The sequence below is a fragment of the Ambystoma mexicanum genome, chromosome 1p, assembly GCF_040938575.1.
Source record: "Ambystoma mexicanum isolate Mex_15411 chromosome 1p, UKY_AmexF1_1, whole genome shotgun sequence".
Classification (NCBI taxonomy): Eukaryota; Metazoa; Chordata; class Amphibia; order Caudata; family Ambystomatidae; genus Ambystoma; species Ambystoma mexicanum.
Window position 1 is genome coordinate 1,464,961,792 of NC_090921.1, and position 26,982 is coordinate 1,464,988,773.

At 44.5% G+C, this 26,982-nt stretch overlaps 1 protein-coding gene across 1 annotated transcript in view; it reads right to left on the reverse strand.

Annotated features, from left to right (window-relative positions):
- Nucleotides 1-8,940: 8,940 nt before the first annotated feature.
- SLC25A44 (solute carrier family 25 member 44) overlaps nucleotides 8,941-26,982 on the reverse strand; it is a 62,062-nt gene continuing 44,020 nt past the window's right edge. The window contains exon 5 of the mRNA XM_069607116.1: nucleotides 8,941-14,208. Within this exon, the coding sequence (XP_069463217.1) occupies nucleotides 14,017-14,208 (192 nt within the window). The 3' untranslated portion in view covers nucleotides 8,941-14,016. The remainder of the gene's footprint in view (nucleotides 14,209-26,982) is intronic.

The window sequence follows — 26,982 nt, forward strand, 5'->3', positions numbered from 1 at the left end:
GGAGCACTGAACTATCACAGATCAGCTACAGAATAGATGTGGTTTGGGGAGCAGCCCCATTTGGGATAACATGGTGCACCAGAACAGATCATTTGCTCCTGTAAACTTTCCACCTCCCCCCTCACTTGTTAATGTTAAAGGACATTTGTACTGCGCACTATCACCACCGAAGTGGTCCCCTGGCGGCTCTGAAAAAAGGGGAACAGAGGGGGTGGGTTAGTGGGAATAAGCTGGAAAAGTGCAAGAGAGCAGTGATGTGCTGTTGTCAACCTCAGCCCGGTGGTTCCGTTGGCTGGGCTTGGGGTGTTTTACGGTCCATAGTCGTCGTGTGCTGTCGTGCAAGTCTATGTGTGGTTTGTTTTGTTGCATTGTTGTGAAGTTTGTGCGGATTGCTGCATTTAAGGCTTGTGGTTGTGTTTGGTTAGAGTTTGAGAGGTGTATGCAGAGGGATGAAATTGTTAGTTGGTTGGTTAGTTGGCATTGCTGTCCTTGCAATTATGGGATTCCATCTAGGTGCGGTACATGCTGACATTCACATTTCTATCTAGATGCGGTGCAAGCAGAAGTTCAGAATTCTAAGTTTGGTGTGTTCTAGACAGTCCTATTTCTATCTAGATGTGACGCAAGCTAAAGTTCAGAATTCTATACGAGTCTGGTACATGCTAACAATCACATTTCTATCTAGATGCGACGCGAGCTAAAGTTCAGAATTCTATACGAGTGTAAAGTTAAGAATCCTGAGTGTGGCACATGCCAACAATCACATTTCTATCTAGATGCGGCACGAGCTAGGGTTCCGAATTTTAAGTGTGGCACATGCTAACAATCACATTTCTATCTAGATGCAACGCGAGGTAAAGTTAAGAATCCTGAGTGTGGCACTTGCTAACAATCACATTTCTCTCTAGATGCGACGCAAGCTAGGGTTAATTTCCCTACATATGTGGCACTAGTATATCCATCACAAGGCAATATTTACAATTACATTTAGAGTGATCACAAGCCCTAAGTATGTGTCTAGATGTGACGCAGGCTGGGGCTAAGACTTCCATCTAAGTGCGGCACATGCTAACATTCACATTTCTGTCTAGATGTGATGCGAGCTAGGTTAAGAATTCCATCTAAGTGTGGCACATGCTAACATTCACATTTCCGTCCAGATGCGACGCAGGCTAATCTTGACCGTTCTCTATAGGGGTAGCACTAGTTAACATTGGGTAGAATGTTAGTGCATGATGCAGAGCAATATTTACAGTCCAGCCAAGGATGGATTTGGGCTAGTGGTCACTAACCTCTCTAGGTATGCATGTTGCAAAACTATGGCAGTCTACGTTATGGAGAGGTAGGTAGAGTGGCGAGGGCTTTCTGGAGTAGAGTAATTGCTCTACACCCGACCCATGCCACACTTACAGTTTTGTTGGTGTATGTTAACTACTGGCTTCCCCTGCGGACACCTGCCTACACATCTTGGAGCTTCCAATGCAGGAGCCGCCCTTTGCCTCAAGGCCCTTAGCCGAGAGGGCTGCCGGGCATTGGGCTGCCCAAGACAGGCCCAGGATGAAATTGTAGTTAGCCAATAGGGCCAGTGGGAGGGCACGGGAGGCAGGAATGAGGGGAAGCAGGTAGGAAGCATCGCGGGCCGCGGGGCCGGCTGGGGTGAAACTATTGCGCACAATGCTATGGAAATAAGGGCTAGGGCATCCGGGCAAAGTGCTTACCTGCAGGCCATGATGGTAAATGACGCAGGAAGCACGTTTGCCGGGGGTTAGGCCCTTGCCGGCAAGCACGGTGGAAATGGCCAATAGGGGCCAGTGGAAGGGCACCCCTCCTGGGGTGAAACTATCACGCACAATGCTATGGAAATAAGGGCTGGGGCATCAGGGCAAAGTGCCAAGGGAGATACCTAGCTATTACCCTAAAGGGGAAGGGCTATACAATTGCCACAATATATGCTCTCAACTCCAAACAGGATGCATTCATTCAAAAAGCTCTGAACAGACTAGATAAATTTGCATAGGCCCCCATTATCCTAACGGGAGATTTCCACATTGCGTCGGACCCCGCAAGGGACAGAAGTAAGAAGGGCTTAACCACACATGGAAAACATAAGGAGAAAATACGAAATCTAGCCCCAATTCACGTACGGAGTGAGAGAGAGGGACAAAGAAGGGTACACTTTCTATTCTCACGCCCACCGCTCACACTCCAGGATAGATTATGTGTGGGCATCTGGGGGTCTTCTGGGCCGGATACAAGGGGTAGGTGTGGGGACAATAATTCTGTCAGATCACTCCCCCATAAAACTAACATTGAAAAGAAACCAAGGTCCTCCGGGCCTATGGAAATGGTGATACCCTGCGTTCCTGTTTAAGGACGATAAGCTGACACAAAAGGTTACGGAAGTGATAGTGTATTTTTTCAAAGATAATAGACCTGCAGATACAACCCCACAGTGGGACGGATTTACAGTGACGATAAGGGGGACATTTATAGCCATTAAGGCACGAAGAGACAGGAAAATGAAATTAGAGGAGAAGTACTTGGGAGGGGAAGCTCAAAGAGATAATGACCCGGATGGGAGCGGGGAGACAAAGAGGGAATATAGGACAATAAGGGGCCAACTAGACCCAAAACAGATTAGGGCAGCGGAGCGTGCCCTACTATCCCTTAAACAGAAGTACAACATAAAAGGCAAATAAGTCAGGCAGGTTACTAGCCAGGATGCAGAGGAGAAGGCAAAAACTATATTAAAAATAAAGGTTGAAGGGAGCAACACGCGCACTAATACGGAGGACATTAAAAGAGAATTTCTCAGATATTACACCGAGCTCTTCAGCTTGGACAACCCGTCGCCACAAGCACAAGACAAATACTTAGAGGATAGTAGCCTCCCAGGTACAAACAAACAGGAGGGAATACCTAGAACACATAACCAGTGAGGAAATCCGGGTGGCAATAAAAGCACTGCCCTCCAATAAAACCCCAGTTCCAGATGGATTCACCTCAGAATTTTACAAGACCCACAGGGGAAAACCCTATCACCATATATAACCGCCCTATTCAACGAACTTGCTTCAATTTACGTAACTTTAAGGTGGAAAAAGAAACCCAGGCACCTCCAGACTTGCCACCTATTTTGCATCCTGAATTGTCAAATGCCTTTATGTTTACTATAAAACATTTACCAGTTGGGTTTCACATTATTCCTCCATGCCAAAGGGGGCAGGTTCTAAGCAAAGGTTTCTATCAGGAATGCTTTACGTCTTCAAAATACTTCCAAATGCTGAGAAAAGACTACTAGGCAAGTGCTCACGGCACCATGATCTTGTGGCGTGGCATGCCCTACCCTAGATCGGTTTGTACCATATGGTGCCCTGTGGGTGCAAGTATCGTGTTGTGCTTGACGTGAAATGAAAATACAAAAGTCATTATTTAGATAGAAAATGAAAGCATTTACTTGCTCTTCTCCCCATTCAGCACCATACTGGCACTTGCTTGGCCTTTTCAAGCTTAACCAACTCGTATGGGTTATATCAATAAACTGAATCAAAAGTGTGCACGACACTAAACAAAAAAACAGGATATGAAAACACTGGTCAAGCCATTTGAGTTTTATCTTTTTGTTAAAAAACATTTTACAAATCCAGGACAAAATAATTTTACCCTTCTCCCACCCCCTCAACATTCACATAACAATCATGATGATATCAAAGAATTTGGGATTCTGTAGCTTTAGTTCCTGGTGTTCTTGCATCAGAAATATGTGGACAGAGAAACATTCAGAAAGTAAACCAACAATAGAATCCTGAAACACATTTTCAAAAAGGGAGGGGAAGACCACCACAGGTAGAATTAAACAGAAATATTTGCAAAGACATTAAAAGTGACAGGAACTGATTCAGATTTTAAGTTCCATTGGCCAGCACACAATTTGTGAGTGTCCTGGGAGAAAACGTGTCTTGATATCAATAATAAAAAACAGACTAAAATAAATAAATTCCAGTGCCTGCCAATGTGGAGAGACCACTTGCTTACCACAGTGCCTTCAGGATTGGCACCTGATCCCAGCAGCAAAATCTAAAAGAGGAACTAGACATATGCGGTTGTCCCCATCAAAACACCATGACTTCCTACAGTGTTCCAGCACATACCACACCCCTCCTCCAGTGTTTTCAGCGACACCCACTTTGCTTACCACAGTGCCTTCAGGGACAGATGCCACATCCCTTTTGGTTCAATTGTGCTTTTGCGGTCAGCGTATTCACAGCCAGAAACCCCACATTATATTCAGAAGCAGAATCAACAACCCATTCATCAAAATTGTGGCAAGCCCGCCCACCCACCCGCATGGTGGATTTAAGGCAGGAAAGGGTACCCATTCATGCTCCAAAATGAAACTGTACTCAATGTTGTGACTACTGTAATCCTCGAGCGTCTCCTTTCCTCTACACTTATGAGATGTTGCAAGATCCATTCTATGGTGGTTGGAAATTAAGCTTTTTTTTTAAACATCACTAAAAACTCAACTACAAAGCCAAGGCACATGCTTTGGAAATAGTGTCCTGCCCAACAACACTACGTCGTCTGGCTTTCCCTAAAAGTCCTTTTCCATTCACCCAAGTCGGAAAAACTGACAGCTAAATATTAGCGGGGCACATGGAGGAAAGGGGCTATGGCTTGTACAGTAGATTACTTTTCCTATGGCCCATCCCCCTTTTGCTCCGTACTTATTAGATTCCAAAGAGAAACCACACTAGGGGGAGGTTGGACCCATTCCCTACACCTAGCGCAACACTTGACCAAATCTAGCATTGGCTCTAAAGCAATCACACATCAAGTAGCGTTTACAAAATGATGACATAGATTCCTAGGTTGCTGACTTGCAGATCTGGTATATTGAAATGTGCATTTGAAAGACCACTCAAGCTGCCCTGGCCCTCACAGCATAAAGACTTTACTGAGACCATTATTTGAGACTTGTATGCAAATACACAACACTCTCCATCAATCTGTAGAGTTTAGTAGCCTGGTCACCCATGTGTTCGCTGTTAAAGGCAAGAACGAGCCAACCCAGAAATCTAAATTTTTGTCGTGTCAAATAATACTTTGTCAAGCCTCTGATGCTGTTAGCGAGTATATCTGGCCCCCAGAATCCTCTGGACCAGGGATAGTTGCCTACTGCTCACTGCACTACCAGGATGAGATAAACTAGAGATTGCATAGAGCCCCTCCTTTTGTCTTTGTGTTTCATGTCACCCAGAGCAGATGCCATTAAAACCTCCCCAACTTGGCTGGAAGTGAGCCTTTTTACCAAAGGCCTATTCAGCTTTCTACTGCACTTCTTGGTGACATACTGGATTATCCCATGGTAGGGCATACTGGAGCCCTGCTGCTGGTGCCTGCTCTGGCGTTCTCATGCAATTTCGCTGCAGTCGGATCTCTGCTGACTTGCAGTGCCTCAGTGCTGGTGTACACAAGCACAGAACCAGCAAAGTGCTGCATCCCCGGGCACCAGAGCAACAAAATCAATGCATCACTTACACCTCATTGCAACAGTGTGGATGGGCATTTACATGCAGAGGCAGAATGACAGGTTGAGGAGGACTAACAGAACAGCGCAAACACATGAGCCTGGTTAAGGAAAAATGAGGAATAACCAATCCTGCAATAAGAGTAAAGATAGACTAAGGAATATCCAATCCAAACCAGTTATTCAAACTAGTCAATAGTACCCCCAACAAATAAAGAATCTCGGGTTGCTGCTTTAGAGATCACAGGCTACAACCAGGAGGCAGATCACAGAAAGGAAGAAGCTCGAAAGCCAGAGCAAGGTTTGTTGTTACACACGAAGGAACTTTTCTCCTAGGATACACATGCTATTCTTCTATCTGTGAATATATTTTTGGCTTTGTGATTTAAGCAGTGTTGCGTGGCGCACAAACAATAATGGCAATGTGATAGGAAGCAAGACATGTGGGCCGCAAGATAGGACACATAAGGAGGGCTCACAACACATAATTGCCTGTATTGTATACAGTACAGAGTAATAATACCATTTGCCCACAGTTTCCAGGATGGGTGCAGCAGAGAGCTAATCGGAGAAAAGTGTTTTTTAAATCAATGAGGGTACACCACGAAAGTCCCCTCTCACTTCCTAGTGGGGAGGGGAGGGGCGGTCTAGGAAAGCCAAAGGATGAACAGTGTAGAAAGGAATGGAGAGACAGCAAAAGAGGAGGCAGGTGGATGGAGGCTGGGGTGTGGCCGACAGGAACTTGAGCAGATATGTATTAAAAGGAGCCAATAGGAAAGTTGCCATATCGTCGGTCATTGCCCAGAAGGTTGCTTTCCCGATTGACCCAGAGAAATTCTAGGTTTTGCTCCAGGTATTGTTAGATGTTGGTGTACCTTTCTCTGTTATGATGTGCATACTATTTATTTTTATTTGGGAATATGCCTGATCGCTTTGTGATCTAATGTACCACCCCTCCCCTTGTATACTCACCTGCTCTTCAAAGCAGCTATTCAGCAACTTGGCAAATTACAAAATGTGTTATTTAAATACAAGTAATAAAGGATTTGCTCAATTGCAATGGACGTCTCCTGCAACAAGTATATCTTTTTTTTGTACTGCACATCAGTGTGGAACTTTATAGCTCTTATCCATGCCAGATTTTCTGTGTTTGCTCGTCTGCAACCACAACAAAGTTGCAGTGTCAGTGTGCCAGCTTCTATGATGTCAGAGGTATTTTATTTGGCTTCACAAAAGCATGACCTAACCGCATTGCTTGTCTAGGGCAATTAATGTTCAAATTCAGTGTTAGCTGCAAGAAACCCGAAGGTGCCTCACGTACAATTCCCAGAGGGTCCGTCATCCAGATAGCCAGGACACGGCTATTGGATCAAGTTCCTGGGGGGGTGGACCAGTGAGGGAGAATCACCTAGAAGGGGGGCAAGGGGGGTAATTACAGAGTGGAACTGGGACACCGACGGGTGAGACACGGTATCCCCCATCTTATAACACCTGTTTCCCCCATCCTACCCCATAGAATATTCAAACACTCTAACCCCCCCCCCCTTTCCAACTTTCACACATCATGAAAGGCGGACAAACGCCAGAGCCATTTTAACACCCCCCCCCCCCCCCCCAAGGGATAAAAGGTGGAGAACGAGAACACCATACGAGCAAGGCAGACCGCATGACAAGACAGCTATCCAGGCAGAGTAGTTCAAGAGGAGGAGAAAGACGGCGCAAACCGAGAGGATGACGAGGAGAGAAGCAACCTTGCCCTTTCCGACCAAGGCCTGTGTAACCTCTGTGGGAGGAATTGTAAGACCGCGAATAGCCCAAGTATGTTGCAGCAGATGTCAACGGTACACGGAGCGCACCTACGCTGATAAACAGGACCGAGGGAGACACCTGCTACCTTGGTACCGGCCTAGACTCCCGATATGAAGACAGCCAAGCAGTTCATCACAGCCGGTGAGTCGAGGGGAGAACGGATAAAGAAACCGAACTGTGTTGAACAAAAGTAGTAAACGGCTGATTGCAGAATGTACCAAAAAATGTTGATGTAAAAAGGGGAAATCCAGCTGCAGATTAGCCAGGCACCACGTAGGTGCTCACTCGCAAAACTGGGCGATTACCAAATTGGTGAAACTACTATTACCAGAAGGGCTTAGGTGAAAGTGGTCATACGGGGGTCTAGTAAAATCCTCTGTACAGTCGAAAGACTTTGACCGGCAGATGATCGTGAAGAAGAGAAGTGAATCCCACAAAGTAGAAGGAACTGTGAGATTGGCAAGAGTAAACCCGAAGGAGGTATGCCAATGAAAAGGAGCAAAGTCTAAAGTCCCAAAGGAACAGTGTGTTGACAAGAGTGAACCCAGCAGACAGTGGTCCACATTGAACCATTTAAAAAGACATTAAGATGTGAGAATATAAGCAGAGGAGATTGTGTTGAAAGCCATAGTGAACCCGACCGAGGGAGGCAAACAGTTGAGAAGGATCTGCGCCCGGAAGAGGAGGATCCAGGGGGTGAGAAACTCGCACCCCAACAACACGTGAATGCAACCAAGAAATAGTTTTTGAATACAAGCAACAGTGAACCCGCGTGAGGGAGGCAGATATTCGGGAGGGGTCTGAGGCTGGGGAGAGGGGGACCCAGGGTGAAGAAGAATCACCTCGAGTGCAACACAAAAGGAACATTTTGTTTGTTGATTTTGTATCCATCAGGCCATCGGAAGCAGGAAAGCTAACCTCTAAAAGGTCTTCATATCGTTTAGAACAATTGGGGAATCTGAGCACGGAAGAGGGGGAATCCCGAGGTGAATACAGCATCACCTAACGTACATAGCGATAGGAAAATTTGTTATTTTGAATACATCAGGCTCTCGAAGTCAAGAGACTTTTCAGGGCAAGAGACTTGGCCATCGACGGTCTTGATAGCTGAGAACTGTCGTCTTGTGCTGGGAAAGCTTGAGCGTGTGACACTCCCACCTTGTCCCATGCTCAAAAAGGGGGCAAAGGGAGACCACGACTACCGCATCCTGACATAGTATATGTGAACACTTCTTTATTCCTTGCGAGCCCAATCTCACACTCTTGTATTTAGTGTAAGGATTGGCAATAGGTTTTTCTTCGTATAGGCATCTTGTCAAATAAAAGATCGGTTGTAGGTCGGTTGTAGCTTGCTCCCATTAGGTTTAGTTTAGGTGTTTTCCAACCCTTTCTATACAGTTTAATAAACACTCTTGAACTGCGATCATTTGTGTCCGTCTATTCTTGATGCGATGCAGTCCTTACATAGCCCACAATAGCTTCTGGTTTTCTGCTGTCATCTATGCATTAGCGTTAGCTTGGCTCAAATGTAAGGCTAAATTCTGGTATTTTCTTTCCCCTACTAAATCCTTTTTTTTCCACCGCTTTTTTGAGAGGACCTGTAGCAATGTCGAGACTTGTCCCAAAGTACAGTCGCAGAATTCACTGGACTGTGCTCGGGATTAAACAACATTTTTGACAACCATAGCATGTACTTTTCATGTATTCTTTTGTGGATAGGCTGGACCAAATATGTTTTTTATACATGTTTCGCACATCACCTTTCAGTATGTTGAACTCATGTGAAAAATGCTTTTCGATGAAAGTAAAGAAGCCAAAAAGCCTTTCTCTGTCGCTAGGCAATCAGGAGCGGAAATGTCCCAAAATTACATCATCCCTCCAACCACTTAGGGAAAGAGTTAGCGGATGATGGGTGTGCACCCAGTTCATTTTATGGCAAGTCATTATCTAGCATAACCAGAGAAGACCTTAGAAGCTCCTGTTGAGGGGTTGGGGTGTTCAGTCTAGTGGTGGGATCTGAGGAGGGTTATTTGGCAATGGAGGCAGCAGCACACCCTGTTGAATAGACAATGGAGTTTCCTGTAGAATAGGCTCCAGCACTGGAGTGTATAGGCACAGGAGTTCTGAGCCGACACATTCACTTTATCAAATCCAAGTAATATGCACTTTATGCCAGGGATTTTCATTAATCATTGAAATTTTGCAAAAAGCGTGCCCTCACCAGAAGGTTTTCAGGGCACAGGCCCTGCCAGATTCTAAGGTTGACTATGGTGAATAGGAGGTCTTTGTTGTGTGGATTAAGGTTCCTTACATAGAGTGCATAAAAATAGATGGCACTGGAGATGCCAATCTTTTAGGTGGTAGAGGTGTTCATCCAATCACTGTTGAAAAAAAAAAAGGTTCCGAAGGAGGAATTATATAAACCACCATTCTCCAAGACATGCCATTTAATTCTGTACTCCAACCCGAATAAATGCCTGCATTTTATTGCGACTAGTAGGAGTACAATTTGTGAGAGGGCCCCTGTGTTTGTTAACTCAGTCACAAGAGCCTTCAAAATTATGTCTAGTTATGCCCCTGTTGCCTCCGCTTTGTCTGCAATCTTGCAAACTACATTTTCTGGGGTTAGTGGTCATAAACATGGACGTTCACCATTGAAGAAGTATGTTGCCACCCACAGTAAAACAAGTTTTAGTGTCCCCCATGAGCTATAAAGATGGTCCGCGGAGTTGAAAACCATTGACGAGGGACTCTGGGAGGTCTGGCGAATAAAAGCCAACTTTCTTACCTGAGAGAAAGAGACAAAACTGCAGTTGATTTGCGAATGCAGTTTGACGAATCGAGGGAAGTCATCCCTTCACCCCAAGGGGAGAGCCCCGTCCTGTGAGGCTAGGGAGGTGAACCCGCTCGCCAATACCATTGCTAGTGGTAGAGGAAAGTTGGACATCACCACTGACAAGGGATGGATGGGACGCCAAAGATACGGCAAACCAATGAGCCAAGAAACTCACTGGGCAGGAGCACAAGCACCAGAATAGGCATGGCAGGATCACAGGCATGAATCTGTGGTGAAAACACAGTCCAACGAACGTTGCCGATACCACCAAGCACAGAGAAACTGAGGGTGTCCATGAAGCCAGCCCCCACACCGGGAAGAGATGCGTGTGATGGAGATAAGAGAGAGACCCTGAGACAGTAACCTTCTGCAGAGGGAAGGTAACCCGGGACACCAAGAGGTGCAGGAACACTCAAGTGAATCGTTCTAATACTACATTAACTCATCACAGTAACAAAGCTGAAATAGAGTTAACTTTGAAGCCAAAAGGATACAAAGATTGCAAAGAAAGGAAAAATCATAGTCACATTAACCAGTTATAGTACAAAATATGAAACAGTGTTAAGTTTGAAACAAGAGGAATACAAAGATTGTGAAAAGAAAAGCCCGTCACAGTGTAAGAAGTAAAACAAGAGTTAACTTGTAGACCAAATAAATACAAAATATACAAATTCAGAGAACAGTCTGAAAAGAAGTTGTACAGAATCAGCTTAAGAAAATACCCTAGGAAAGGGGGGAAAATGAAGTTACATCCTGTACAAGAACCATATAGCATTGAAGCGAAAGAAAGGTACGAACCCGAGCTAAAATACAGAAACCAAATACAAAACCTCAAGTTGGCTAAGGGAGAGCCAAAGGGAATTCGAGAAAGCGAAAAATTCAGCATCCCACATGGAGAATTGAAAATGATACGAGAAGTCACAAGAGTCTATTTCCGGATCATATATTAAAGACTGATATTAGGAGTACCCTCAGGACAAGCGAGTCATTCCTGCCCTATGTTCGTTTCCATTAGTGGTAGGGTCAGTTGGGGCACTTTAGGACAGGACTTGTTTTTTGGGACATTCACAACTGACAAAGGGGCACCTTAGCAAGGTAGGCAGGGATCCCCCCCCCATAGTTTAGGGAAAGTTAGGCCATCTACTTTTATTTTAATAACCGTTCATGTCCTCTGTGAGTCCATGTCCTTCTTCTGACTCGCCACACAAGCCCGCAAAGTGTCAAAACAGTAGCCTGACTTTATGCATTTGTGGAATGTTACCGCTATGAGGAGAGGAAGAGTCTTTCAAGATCAGACGATTGACACTGAATGTTGGGGAACAATAACCCACGGCTACCAGCAATAAGAGGAAGACGGCCAAGTCTTGATATGATATGGCATTTATAACGCGCCTATACACAAGTGTTTCTTGGAGGCGATTGCTATTGAGCAAGAAGATGTACAGAAGTGGCTGTAAGCAGGTGATGTCAAATACACCACAAATTACTCATGTTCTTTTGACTCATGTCACTGACGAGCTGTATACCCAGCTACAGCACACGGCACACACGGAGCTCCGTAGCTAGAACAATGCAGTTGTTCTGAAAGCGTGCATTGTACTGCTGCTTTTCCCTCTGCCCTTGACAACAGAGTGTTCTCCAGCCAACATACGCCTTCTTGCTCCTCTTATCGGACGCAGGCCAGCAGGAGACCACAGCACTGCTCCTCAGTTCAGCATCCCTTGAACTTTTACAACTTAGCCTTTTTTGAGAATTACGGTCCTGAAGAAGATGGCGGCACTTACCCACGCCATTGAAACCGGTCGACCCCTTTCGATCATGAGGGCTCTCATGACCCACTTCTGATCTCTCCCACATCAACAGAGAGACTTTGTTTTCTTCAAAATTGCTTGCTCTAGCATACTCTCCACTATCGAATGTGCTGTTCTTATAAGAACTTTTTACCCCCCCAGCCCTCTGGCTGTTTTTTACTACCTAAACCCACCAGTGGGTTCTCCAGCTGTACTGTTTTGCACCCCATTCATAGTGACCTACGGGCTGTATTAAAATTGAACACTTTGGATGGAAGATAAACAGTTGACCTGCTCCTCAGGTTGTACCAGAGTCTAAAACCACAGCAGTCACAGAATCTAATCCACAGCTCTGTGGTACACTGCTATACCACTCTGGAGAGCACCATTTTTAGAATCCTTTTTGGAAAGTGTTCTGCCCAGTGGACCACTATGTCTGCCTTCAGACACTGTCACTAGTATAGAAGGTTGAGGGATAGTTCTCTCCTCTATATCTGTTAGATAGGCGATAGATCACGTGCCACCCAGGGACAGGCACCCCCGTCAGGGACAGGGTGTTCTTCTCTAGGATGAGATACGCTGAGCCGGTGGCCCCTCTTTATTTGCATTAGAATGTGAGCATAGGCTTTAACTTGTATCCAGTTTTCTCATGTTTGCCATGTCGTCTGAATGACAACCTTCCATGAAAACCGCTGTTTATTGTGCTACTACATGTTTCCTTGTTAACGGTTAACAGGAAGATCACGGCAAGACTGTTTTCAGCTTTCCCAAGCTACCCCGGTTTGTTTCTTTACGAGGTCAAATACACTTTTCTTCTTTTCCAGTTGCTGAACTGCATAGGCAAGCACTTGCCAAGCAGGTTGCAGATACTTCGAGCAGAACACTTGAGCACATAGGTGCCGATTAGGCTAGTTGAGTCCTCATTCAGGGGGATACAGACTAGCCAAGAAGAGAACTTGCCAAATTAGGTTATTAATGGGTGAAACAAGCACTTGCCACAGTGGTGCAAGTTAAGAGGAGCACTTGTAATGCAAGTTGCTGAAAAAGGCACTGGCCACAAGAGGTGTTGAACAGGTGATGAGCACTTGTTAAGAAAGGTGAAGAACATTTGCAATATAGGACATTAAAGAGCCAAGCAGACGCTTTCCCATGAGTTGCTGAGCAGGTAACAAGAGAACTTGAGTCCTCACAAAAATCTACTCAACCACTCACAGTCAAACAATAGGGATTTGTTTCGAAAAAGAAAAACACTCTGGTCTGAGGCCCTAGACTCCCACACTGATCAGTAAAAGAATGTTTTTTTCCCCAGATACACAAATATAAAACCTGCTTCCCTCCCATACCAATCACCAGCATGCCTTATCTCCCATACTGCTGTATCATTGAATCTGAACACAGACTATTTCACTTTGGATGATAGCAGAAAAAAGGATGGGGCTAGGAGAAGCCATTCCAGTTAAATCTACCTCTCAAATCATTCTCATCAGTCAGCTCCACGAATGCCTTCTTGTTTTCAATAAATGCCTCTAGGCACTAGAACTACCACATGATTCTGTTACATGATATGTGCCGGGACAAGCTATCACAACCCACTTATCTAAAGCTGGGTTTTGGCGTTATACAAGAAACTACAAATGTCACATGACACTCATGCTGCTCCAGCTGTTGTTCACTTGATTGCCTCTGCAAAGAGCAGGTCATACATTACCAGCGCAAGAAAGGTGGGCATTGCCAGACAGTCTGAACGCCATACTAGCAAAATCCAATCTTGGAAACCCACCTTAGCAGCAATACTAGTAGTCTCTCAGAAACTCTCTGGGGGGAATCAGAGGGGCAGAGAGCAAGTACATAAAATACTGTACGTCCTAAACACCATCAAATGAATTATTGCATTAAACGGACAAGGTGTTTAGCAGATGCACATTTGGCAATAGTTCCAATCATTTTATAGCAGATCTGCTGGGATGGCCTGAGACTGGTGTTCTAGGATGTGTCCATTAGCTGCCACTGAATGCACTTATAAGAGAACAGATTCCTTTGCTCAAGGTCTGCTACCAGTGTCTTGAATCCACCAGCTCAGGTCGGAGGCTGATTTTCTTCAGGGTCTCGTAGCCAACCACGATGACAATGGTGGAAGGGGTGGCAGCAATGATGCGGGCAGAAAGGCCCTTGGTCAGACCCCATGGGCCTTCTTCTGCCATCAGCTGCGAGAATGTTTTTATGATGGAGCTTTTGCCTTCAACCTGCAGGTGAAACCGAAATAAACAAGTCAGAATCAGCAACATTAATGAACTTGAAGACGGCAAAAGCTGCTAGCATGTTAACTACAACCATTTCCATCTCCATCCACTCGCCTTTATGCCCTATTAGAAACTATCTAGGATTTCCCTATACCCTTTGATATATGCTAGGAGCGGTGTGCTTCATACTTGCCATTTCCGTGAAGTCTCATTTCGTTCAAATCCACTGCTTTCACAGAAAGACTATTGGCATCAAATCTACCCTTTCTTTTAGCAAAAGAGTCTCATGTGTAAAGGCATAAGGACTAAAATAAAGGGATAGAGAAGAGCGAGGGCCATCTCTCTGGACATGAAAGGCACAGACCAACATAAAAACACGAAACATGTTACAATAAAGCAAACAGCCTAACTATTAGGCAGCTCCAAGTCAATTTGCATCATTACACTCCATGTTTTCCCCATTAGGCTCCTATGCAATCATTTTGCAATTTATTTTTTACTACAAATAACGGTCTCCCATCTTAATAATACTTGACGACACCTATAAGAAAGGGAAGTCTCAAAGGATACTCATTAGGTTTTAAATCTGAAGCACCTTTTGTATTCCTGCAATTAGATTCAATTACATTTGTGGGTGGGGGCGGGGGTGTGTGCACAATGATAAACGGCAAGTCTGAATCCTCTGCCAACCACCAACCGTGCCCAAGGTTCATTGGGAATCAGCTTCCAAGGAGGAAGTAATATAGTTACCTGCCTCCACTGGTGCAGGGTGTTTCTGGTCCTTAGTGCTGTCAACCCTTTTTTTCCTGAGCAGGGGGCTGCGGACAACCCAATTGTAAAGAACTCTTTAGAAGTTCCTTGCATTTTTCTAGGCCGAATGCTGGATGAGCATCTGCAGCACTTTCTCCTGGCCTTGCAAAATAATGTACAGATTGTTCTCGATTTTTGCAGATGTTTTTACCATCACTGTCAAGGATTTTTCCATCAGAGGATTCATCTTTTCTTTGGTAAGCCCACCAGTACTGTTGGAAGTGTAGGCACCCTATAGGGAAGAGGACCTATTGAGCCGATTGCAGAACTTTTGGCATCAATTGCCTTAGGTCCTTGAAATAGGATGGCATGGCTGGTGCCATTATAACATTGCAAACAAAAGGTTCCTCCAGGCCGGATTGTGAAGCTGGATTTGTGTTGGCAATATGGATCCAGCATTAAGTGCCTACATGTGTAGAGCAGTCACAAACTTTATGTTGTGGCGGATGGGTCAACAATCTTTACAACATTGCATACGCATTGGCAGTACACATGAAAACTGACTAGCTAGCGATGTGCTCCACCAAAGCTCACTTCCCATGCCTCAGAGGTAACACGCAACACGTGATGTTGGGCACAGCTGTTTTATCAGGATGGCTCCAATCTTGCTGTTGTGCTTGCCTACTCACTACTGCATCAGATACACAAACGTACCTTTGGGTTCCAGCCCAGAGCTGTAGAGTGTTACCAGGGAAACAGCCTAGGGTCTGTAGTTGTGTTACTTTTTCCCCCCACCAAACATCTTCCTCTGTACTCCAATGTGCAGCGGGTTAGGCGTCTGGGGATATTTATTCAGCACAAGGTGTCAAGACACAATGTCAGTCATTTGGGAAGGCGCAGCAAAAAGGGACACCCCATGGGGCATTACCCTTGACTGATAAGTCTCTAAGGCGCAGAGAATGTAGCCGCCTTCTTGGCATTTTCTGTTGGGATATTTACCAATACCCTGCAGTGAGATCAAAGTTGCTAGTGTATTTGGCAGCACCTAGCTCATACACCAACTTTATTTATTGTGAATTGGTTTACACGTTATCCTAGAATTATAAAAACAAATTCACAATTACTACTTTGTTAACTTCGGACATCAATTTTATATATAAAATGCATCTATCTCTTTCACAAATCGTTAACATTTAAATCATTAAAAATCATGCGTATAAATCAAATAGCAGCCAATGGAAGTGCTAAACGGAATACCAGATAAAGATCCGAGCCCAAAATATATCTCCTACCATTCAGGTTGTGTATAAAACTATTATAACACTTGTGTTTTATCTGCAATAGGCACAGAGAACATCGAAGCAAATATTTAAGGGATTCAATTTCACCCATTTCACATAGCCTATTTGCTCTTTCAATTCCTGCTTTGGGCCCAAGAACTGAGAGGTATAAATGAAAGCGCAATTTCATGAAACTGCGCCGCCATAATAGATTTGAAGATTTCAAAAGATATCTGGGTAGAACGCCCAATCTCCTTTCTTCAATGCATTTTTGGTATACCATTCTGAGCCCCTCATTCTCGTTTCTAGTTTGTATCTAATCCGCTAAAAGAATAAAATGCATTGCCAGAGTTGTGTTTTCTATACCTTATTCAATTGGCAACTCCGCTTCTTTCATATCTGCAGACATTCTGAACTCCAAACAATGTTAGAAAAGGGATTGGGAAGTAACTAATTAATATCCTAGGTTGGCACTGCTTTTGGATCTATATTGTGCCCGTTTATATAAGTGTATTACAGTTTACAAGAAACATTTACCCTCGATACAAAGGATAATACAAACTTAATCAAAATCTATCCAAATATTGATGACCGCATCTTTTCGCTCAGAATAAATCAGGTTAAGCGAATAACCTCAAAATTAGTAAATTACGCTAATAATTAAGCCCCGGCTGCTTCACCCTCTGCCATTCAGTTCTTCAAACCCAAGAGAATTTCCTCTAACAAAGATATCAAAATCATTATTAAATTTTGATTTGAAGAGGTCATGAGCCTTGCCCACAAAACAAAAGTCAAAACACAAGCAGTTGAGTTTAAGAGGGGCCCCAGATGGTTGAGTCTCTGCTGTTGGAACTAGAGGCACTCTAATGCTACGTGGAATAATGATTCAGTCCATTCTAAACCACACATTCAGCATCTCCACATGCCTCTGGATAGGCCCATTTTCGGTGCCATGTCTTCTAAAAGGTGGGTAAGACATTTAAATTAAAGGTCCCAATGTTTTTGGGATGGAAACTTCGATAATTTACTTCAGTCTTAATTTACACAATGGAACAAATAAAGGCTGATTATTTTTATACAATGACAGTATTTAGGTCTGTGTGGTCTTGGATTCTATCGCAACTGATGATTTTCCTTTTTTTCACATAATCACTGTCTGAGCCACCAAGCGAAATATCGGTGAAATGTATGCATTTTCTATGAAACCTAGCTAATGACGAGGGGTGAGGCAGTCCACCCATCAAAAGGTTCTTATAGGAACAAAGGGAAGTTACCTCACCCCCCCCCCCCCAGCAGTTTTAAATGCAGAGACAGGCACTTTCTTTTATATATTGGGCCCCGGCTCCCCCCCAAGAGTTCAATCAACGTCAGAAAACAGAAGGCACAAAGCTTAGTCCGAAGGGCCTTCATAAGGGCGATACTGGGCCAGAGTTTTGTGATCATTCTTTCCCTTTGCAGCTGAAATTGTTTTTTTGGGGGGCAATTAGAAACCCAATATAGATTATTGCAAGGACCTGCTCAATTTTGGACTGAAGGTCCAGGAGTAAGACTTGGACCTACACTTTGTGGAATATGATAACACAAATGATTTAATGTGGTTGATTTATCTCCAAGTACCTCCCCATGTATCCCATCCAGGCATCTTTGAAGCCCTCCTGGTGTGTAGTCCATAACAAAAAGGTGGTCCGCATAAGCGATTAGGTTTACTCTTAGATCACCCCATTTGGGCGCAAGTTTCCCCCACCCCCTTCCCCTTAAGAGACTCCCTCCACAAATCTGCCAGAAAGAGATTTAAGAGGATGACTCCAAGTATAACACCCTGGCGGACCCCTCTTGTAACTATGATTGATTTTGATAAATCTCCGAGCATGTTCAGTCTAACACTTACAGTATTGTGACTGTAAAGTAGCGGGATCATTTTCAGGAGGCCTCAACAAATACCCCCACCTCTTCAACTTCCCCCAAAGTAAAGTGAGGTTGATATTGTTAAAGGCTGCCATTAGATCTAAAACCGCTACGTATAGTGTTTTGCCAAAAGCACCGCCTATATCTGAAGTGCAAGTGGATAGAGCCAGAGCACTAATCAAGGTCCCCACCCCTTTCCTGAACCCTGTTTGTAGCAGGCTCAGCAAGTTCTTACTATCCACCCATTTAGTGAGATCTTTCAAAATGAGTTTAGCAAAGACTTTGGCTCCAGAATCAATCAAACCCATCATTGTATTGTTAGCAGGATCCAATCTAGTTCCCGATTTAAAAATAAAGACGTTGTTAGCTCCGTTCCATGAGCTAGGGTATTCCACAGAAGCCACAACCAGGGAGAAAAATCAAAATAGAATATTGGCCCATAATGAGGGAATGTTTTAAATAAAAAAAAAAATAAGTTTGATACCCCATCCGGACAGCTCGCTCTAGAGTTACTTAGCTTCTCAATCACGCTAATGAGGTAATCTTTATCATGTTTAAAGGCCCGGGTGGCACCCTCCAAGGAGTTAGGACACTTAACTGTTTCCACAGTCTCTGAATTAAATGTTTTGAAAACGGTAGGCAGACCAAGCTTTTTCAGACACACAGCATACTTGCAAGGCATATTGTTTAGGTGTACCTTTCAATATTCTCTATAAAGAACCCACATGCTTTTACCAATTTACTAAACATTTTTTTTTTTTCAACCATTTACAGATTCAGTCTGTAGTTCTTAAGCAATCTATAAAAGGCCACATCAATCAAGCCAGGGAGAAAGAATATGCGTTTGGATCCTAGCCCGTCGCACCCAGATGATTAAGTACGTGACTGAAAACACTAGGGGATTGTTAGAGGTGCTTACATTAAAAGTCATGATTTCTGTACATAGTTTATAAGATTTTTGCTGCTGTTGCTACAGTGCACTGACATCAGCCCTGGTGGAATGTAGTGTCTCAGCACCTGGGGGTCTACACTCCACATGGGTCAGTTGAGAAGTCTCTTCCCTGGCTGAAGGTCATTACTGGACTTAACTCAAAGAGTTCTACTTAACGTGTCTGAGCTTATTTGGAGGTAACAACATTTTGGCGACGATGACTCCCCAGCTGTGTACCGACCCACGGCAGTGCTGTGAGCAGCTGTGTGATCGTGAGTGAGCCGACAGATCCCATGAAGAGGTGGTACTGCGCCTGCAAAGCTGAACAGATCTCCTACTGTACCTAGCGGAGAGCTTGTGGTCAAATGATTTTGTGTTACCAAAACAGAGCACCGTCCGGCACTATAGCTGTGTTGGACGTAACACTGAAGCGCACCGTGAATTATGGCACGGTGACAGGCTTGGAGCATATGCTGGCAAATCATCTTTGGCAGTAAAGGTGACTTGTGAGGTGAGAAGCGGAGCAATTTTTTTGGGCAAAATATTATTATGCAGCAGTGCATTTTTTTGATGCCGAAGAGACACGGCTGGTGTCTGCTGGTTGCCATAGAGCAGAGGGACGCACACGCTTCATCCTGGTTACCTAGGCAACCTGGTTGCTCGGATGATTTCCAACGCTGCGTGCCTGAGAGGAAAGAACCTTACGCTGTACACCTACGTGGTGGCCAATTTGGGGCACATCTGCTTGGGCTATCGTTTGGATAGTTAACAGAGCACACCAAGTCTGTTGGATCGACGGGACATTGTTTTTTTCTAACGTGGAGCCTCAGTTAACGCACTCTGAGGTCTGACTTTATATCGGATCACCAGATTGCTGGCGAGTGTACGTACAGTGGGTTGGTTGACTTTGGATGTTTTGCAACAAAGTACTGTTACATTCCACATACTGAGTAAATCCGGGAACAGCCCGTGTGCCGCAGTGATGCGGTAGTGGAGACATTATTGAGATCCATATCGCCAATGTACACAGGAACTGCTCCCAAGGGCAGCACAGTGCAAGGGTGCGAGTAACAGCAAGAAGGCTGTAGTGGATGTAGTGAAGACACAAAATTGGGATCACTGGTGTACACCGGAACTGGTTCCAGGTGCAGTGGTGTAGTGATAGCATCACACAGCTCAAATGGCTAACGTTCCGGCCCCTCTGTTTTTGATGGTTACTCCCGGAGAACCTAGAGTGAGGTGGGCCGACTGGAGGAAGGGCTTTACAAAGTAAGCCCTAGCCATGTTTTGATCAACCTATTCCAATGAGACGAAAGAGGCTCCTTTGTTTCATTGTTTAGGGCCTGCGGGGCAAGACATATTGAGGAAACTACCTGAACCAGTTGGATTAGGAGGCGGCAGACAAATAACTTTGGCTAAGCTTGACAAACATTTCAAAGATGAAGAGAACATTATTCTTGAGATGTAAAGGTTTGCCAGCAGGGAAGCAGAAAGAAGGTGCGAGTATTGAGGAATGTATAACAGCACTGAGGGGATTGGCAGTGACATGCCAATTTACTCATTGTCAGGAACAACATCTGAGGGACCAGTTTATGATAAAATGCAGCAATGACAAGGTCAGGCAAGAAATGTGGAGGGAATGCAACCCCACCTTGGCCAGAGCCATTGAAATTGCAAAGAATGTGGAGAAACCGAAATGTTTATCAAGACCCTCCAAGCAAATAAGAGTGGGGAGAATGACAAGGTCAATTTGGAGAAAAGTGTAGTACACAAAGTAGCACAGTCGGTATAGAGACAATCTACGAGTGGTTTTGTGAGGCGCAAGTATAAATTTGACAGAAGGACAAGGGAATTTTCCAATTAAATCAATCCTAGCATCAACAGGAATAGCAGCAGTGGGGGCCGTCGAAAGAATTCAAAGCTGTGACTGGGAAAAGATGTTTCGGGTGTGGAAGCGGATCGCATTTAGCATATGACAGAGTGTATTGCGATTCACATTGTGTGCCGTGAATGTGACAAGATGGGCATGTCGCCCGATGTTGCAGGAATTTCAATTTTGGAGGTCAAATCCAAGAAGTTAGTGTGAGCAATGAGGAAGAAGAACATATGAACGCTGGGAGAGAAATTGTCAACTCAGTACATGCAGTGTTTGGGAAAGTGAAGAAACCAAAGCCATATGCAGTGATAACTATTCAAGGGGTTCCAGTTTCCATGTTGAGTGACAGTGGTGCAGACTATACCTTGATTAGTGTGGAGGTTTGAAAGAACAAGTTTGTGGGAAGCAGGCATCAGAGCAAACGCCTATGGTGATATGCCAAGAAAGTTTTTAGGGAATTTTGAAGGTGAACTCCAATTTAAAGGGCAGAAGGCACAATCAACCATCTATGTTACAAACAAAAGGCGGTGAGCTCCTGCCATGGAGTGATCAGGCAGAACTGAAGATTAGGTTGGATGCAAGTCATCCCGAGTAGGTTCTTGCAGTGGAATGAGTTTAATCCAAAAGGGAATTGTGTGCAGGTGATGGACAACGACTGTTTATCACCAAACTATGATGTTTAAAGGGTTTTGTACATAAGCTTCGACTAAAGAAGGGCGCTTTTCCCAAAGTGGCAAAGTTGCACACGGTGCCGTTGGCAATACGCAAAGAAGTTGAGGAGGAGTTAACGAGGATGGAGAATGAAGGTGTCATAGAAAAAGAGCAATCGTTTGAATGGATCAGTCCCATTGCTAGGAAGTCTAATGAGTCGATTAGGTTGTGTATGGACCGAAGACATTTGAATAGCATGGTAATCGCAGACAAATTTCCTTTGCCAAGGATTGATGACCTGCTGGTGGAAGTGGCAGGAGCAAAATGGTTTTCCATACTGGATCTCAAGTCAGAGTGAACTACATGATGACTCAACAAATGTAATGGCATTCATTACTCCAATAGGCTTTTTCAGGTGTAGAAGGATGCTTTTTGGACTAGTGTCTGCAGCAAGTGTTTTTTCAACGTGTTATGCATAAGTTATTGGGGAGAGAATCAGGAGTTTTATGCTACCAGGATGATGTGCTGATCTGTGGTAGTAATCAGTGTGAGCATGATGAAAGATTGAAAAGAGTTTTAGAACTATTGGGGGGGGGGAGCTGCCCGAACGATTGCTAAGGAGAAATGTACATTCAAAGCCGACAAGGTAGTTTACCCGGGCCATGAAATTTCGTGTGAAGCCTAAAGAGGATGCAGTTGGAATCACCCAAGTGTAAAAGTGTTGTGCTATCATTTCTAGGTTTGGTTGAGTTTTATGGCAAGTTCATTAGAGTTCTGTCTGACCGAAATAGAAACATGAGGATGTACACTCGCAAGTGGGTGTCTCATTTGGCAAGAGAGTTGTGCGAAGGAATTTGCTGACATCAAGCAAGCTGTTATTAATGCGCCTGTTCTGGCCAGTTTCATAGAGTTAAGGAAAACGTTGATATTTGTCGATGCAAGCAACTATGGGTTGGTGGCACTTCTTATGCAGGATTATGATTCGGAGCTGTACAGCTTTTGCGTCAAGGACTCTTAAGGAGGTTGAATCTAGGTATTCCGTCATTGAGAAGGAAGCATTCGCATGTGTCTGGGGTGTGGAGAAGTTTAAAAGATACTTATGGGGTCTAGAATGTATCATTTGCACTGATCAAAAACCCTTAGTCAGTATTTTTTCCAAAGGTGGTCTGGAAAGTGTATCCAGGCGCATAGAGAAGTGGGTTAGCAGCTTGCAAGGATTGCAGTTTGTCATGGTGCATGTGCAGGGAAAAGGTAATGTTGTTGCAGATGCACTATCGAGGTCTGTGGTGCAGTCAGCAGAGAGTGTGGAGAATGTACAGCACATGATGAAGAATCAGGTGAGATTTGTCAGGTACATAGTAAGAAGAAGTCAGAGTGGGACCTAGCGTGTACGGAGGATACATTGCATCAGGATTTTGTCACATTGATAATGCCATCAATGGAAAAGGTGAAATTGGAAGGTTATGGCAAAGTGAAAAATGAACTTTGTGTCAAGGGTCATTATTTGTACAGAGGTCATAAATTAGTTGTTCCGAGGTCAATGAAAAGTGCTGTAGTGGAGTAAGCCTGGGTGTGGATAAAGATGTTGAGGAAGCGTGTGCAGAAGGTGACAAAGGACTCAAGAGTGCAGAAGGTTCCCATGATTGTAAGGGAGAGTGACAAAGTTCCATGGGACGAAGTGGCTTTGGATCTTTTGGGTCCATTCAATATCATATTGTCAAAAAGGCCAGAAGTGTGTGTTCGTAAAGATATTTCCAGTAATAGTATAATATATTTTTTGGAAAATTTGTTCTGGAGAGAGGATTTTTCCAGGAAATGTCTTTCTGATAATGGATCACAATTGGTGCCCAGAGAGTTTAGAGAGTTCTTGGAGACATAGGGTTGAGCAGGTCACCACATCACTATATCATCACCGGGGTAATGATTGTGTGGAACGGTTTAATCTGACCTTAATGGAGGCCATTAGGATTGCGGTTGCCACTGTGGGTGACTGGGTACGTACCATAATGGAGCGGACTTTTCAGTACAGGTTAGCTCCCCATAGGATCACTGGTGTTTCGCCGTTTGAACTATTGGGTGGCAGAAAACCCAATTCCGTTTGGGTCATGGGTGGATGGAGGGATCGCGTTATGTGGAGGTGGATGTTGAGGGGGTGAGAGAGAAGTTATTGATTAGTGGTTAGACGTCTAAGGTGAGGTATGATGAAAAGAACTGTTGCACAGTTGGCAGTGAAACCAGGCGAGTGGATTAAGATGAAGTTGCCCACCAAGGTGAAGAAACGGTGCTTGTTGTATTCAGAACCTAAGGAGGCAATTAAAGATCTCGGATCCTCCATTATGGTTAGAGGAGGTGCTGTGTGAAATAAAGAAAGAGTTGCAGTGTTGAGAAGAAAGGTGTCAGGTTGATAAGTGTGAGAAGTGCTTACATTAAAAGTAATGATTTCAGTACATAGTTTATAGGATGTTTGCTGCTGCCATGCGATGCTGTTGCTATAGTGCACTGACATCAGCCCTGGTGGAAAGCAGAGTCTCAGCACATGGGTAGTCTACATTCCACCTGGGTCAGTTGAGAAGCCTCTTCCCTGGCTGTGGGTCGTTACTGGACTTTTATCTTCTACATAACATGTGTGAGCTTATTTGGAGGTAGCACAACAGGGATATATTCACCTCTTTCTCAAGATCGGAGAGCCCAGCCCACCATGCATTAAGTCTACTGTTGTCACTAGCCAGGTCCCCCCGAAACCCACACCGCATCCCGCTCTTGAACCTCGGCTTGGTACCAGATGCAGACAGGTTTACAGGTCCCGTTCCATTTATCACAGGAGGAACACCCAATAATAAGGGTTAATGAGAGCATGGAGTGATCACTACGACTGCTCTTAATAATCTCAAACGAAATTAATGCTCCCATGATCTATGTTGGAGAAAAATAAATAATTGACTTCGCCCCAAGGTTACGCCAAGTAGGTGTTTTCGTCCAGCGTCCATCAAAGAGCAGGTTTGTTTGAGTAAACCACCCCCCCCCCCCATCCTCCCAATCATGGAAGAAAAAGATGTCCAGGCCCTACCATTCGAGGCTGGAGGCCCCCTGTGTCTAGGGTGGGGAATTAGGATCTTCGAGGGATTCATATTTGCCTCATGGATGTTGACGGCACAGGAAAGTTGAAGCCAGCCCCTACCATGATTGGTGCCAAGGGGTGAAGCTTTCCCCCATTTTATTATTAAGGGGTCTAATTCCTCCAAGCCCACAATACAATGAAGCATAGATAGGATTAAAGTAGACATTGAAGATCAACAAATGCATATGGGCTGAATCAGATTTATCGATCAATTCGTTACTAATTAAGCCTCAGATTTACAGCACCAATTTTTGGACGAAGGACCACAACTAGATCTGATAGCGGTCAACAGCCCTCCTTTGGGGCACCCTCGTGTTCCTTTTGTAGCCGACTTACAATTCACCATTCTGCCATCTAACCCCGGTTTTTCTAAAAGCCAGGTTTCTTGGGACATCATAATGTCACTATTGGACATAAAAAGGAGGAAAACTAGGTTGCAAGAAAGAATTATGACCGAGCGAATTCTAGCATAGAATAGAAGTATCGGAAACCAGGCCGGGCAGTTGATAAGGGTGGCAATGTATTGGCAAGCCAATCCCACCCAGCGTCTGGCTGGGAGCAATGCGAGTGTCACCAACAGTCATACAAGGGCATTTTGACAGATTAGGTTTGTGAGCCGTGTCCTTAACAAACCCTTTATCATTATAATAGCAGTCAAAACAGTTTATCAGGAAGTCTTCTTGATGCTGGTATACTAGAGTTCCAATCAATTTAGAATATAAATAGGCTGTACATCTACCCACGTGACTTCTATCAAAAAGATTAACACATTTTATATCAGATGATGAAATTGAAGATAGTTCAGGGATAGAAGTCTTGGACGATTCAATAGCATGATCAAGTCATCTTCAAGCACCGAGTCAAAATACAAGGGGGTCAAGGAGCCATCCAAGGACAGAACATTGCCAGAATCTGCACACCTAACTGGTGTAAGCTCTTGCCGCCCCTTTTATGGGATGGATCCGTTTTGGAACATCTCTGGTACCTAGTGTTGTTTGTATGAACGGGGCTTTGGAGGAAGAGGCCGTGGTCAAATGAGCATGTGATATTTTTATTTCTAAGGCCATTTCCGAGACCTCTACCATATTGAATTTCACAGTTGGCCAAACAGAGGACTTACTTTGACAGTCCTGATTCAGGATCATGCTCGAATTTTCCCTCATGGCGGCAGAGGTGTCAGACCCCCTCCTTGGGTAGTGAAGCGTGCTGACGGATACCCTTCCGTTTTACCACAAGTTCCCGACTGTTAGGGTCCTGTCTTACTACCCGTAGACGAACAAAGATTACTCACAATTTCTGAGCTTCCAAAGTCACGGACTAGCGGTATCAGACATGTACAAGAAGTACTAGGTAAGGAATCACTTTGCGTTAATGCTCATGGGTAAGGCGAGAACCAGACGTACGGAGGAAAGGTCTCAAGGCTTTCCTTGACCCGCGATTCCGCGAGCGAGTAACCACTTTGAAATTTTTGGATTTTTTCACCGGGTTCACAGTCTGAAGTTTTGGCGGGTCAGTAGATTCAGAATCCACCATGATGACAGAAGGTTGGTCACCAAGACTGCACAACTGTGAATTCTTTTGCGTATAAGTAGCCGTAGAGGTTGAGGCCTGGGCAGCTCCCTTTGTGCCACACCCCGTAAGTGAACAGACCTGAGGATCAGGTGCATGTGTTTTAGGTGTAAGAGGTTTCAAATTTCTTTCAAGGCCACAGAGTTTGCCCTGACCTCATACACCAGTGTCAAACAGGCAAATAAATGATTGGAGGACGATGTTTAATGCAGACAGAGAAGTCCCATTCAGTTCAGAGATATTCAACTGGCCTTGACTCAGTGCCCTGAAAGGGTAGGGAGCTACGGTCAACCCGACTCAAATCTTCGGAGTCATCCCTGCTCATATCATCCAGCTCCTCGTCTGGTCGGAGATTGCCGAGTCTTGGGTCACACTATGACCCAAGGTCTCAAACAAGCAGGTTGACATGCTTAGCCTTTCTTCTAAAGTGTCACCGACACCGAGCTCGGCCTCAAGGCTAGTTCCAATGGCGGTATGAGATTATACTCAACCGACGCTCAATGTCTGTAGGAACAAGGCCGGAGATCCCACAAGATGTTCACTGTATGGGCATGTCCTCTGGTGGGACAACTGCTGTGGTCGGAGAGGATAGTTGAATCACTTTGTTGTACAGTTTGTTAGCCTCAGCAGGGAAAAAGCTGGAGATGTTCCCCTTATCTGTGCTTGCGGAGTAATGTTCCGTGCCATAGCAGGATAC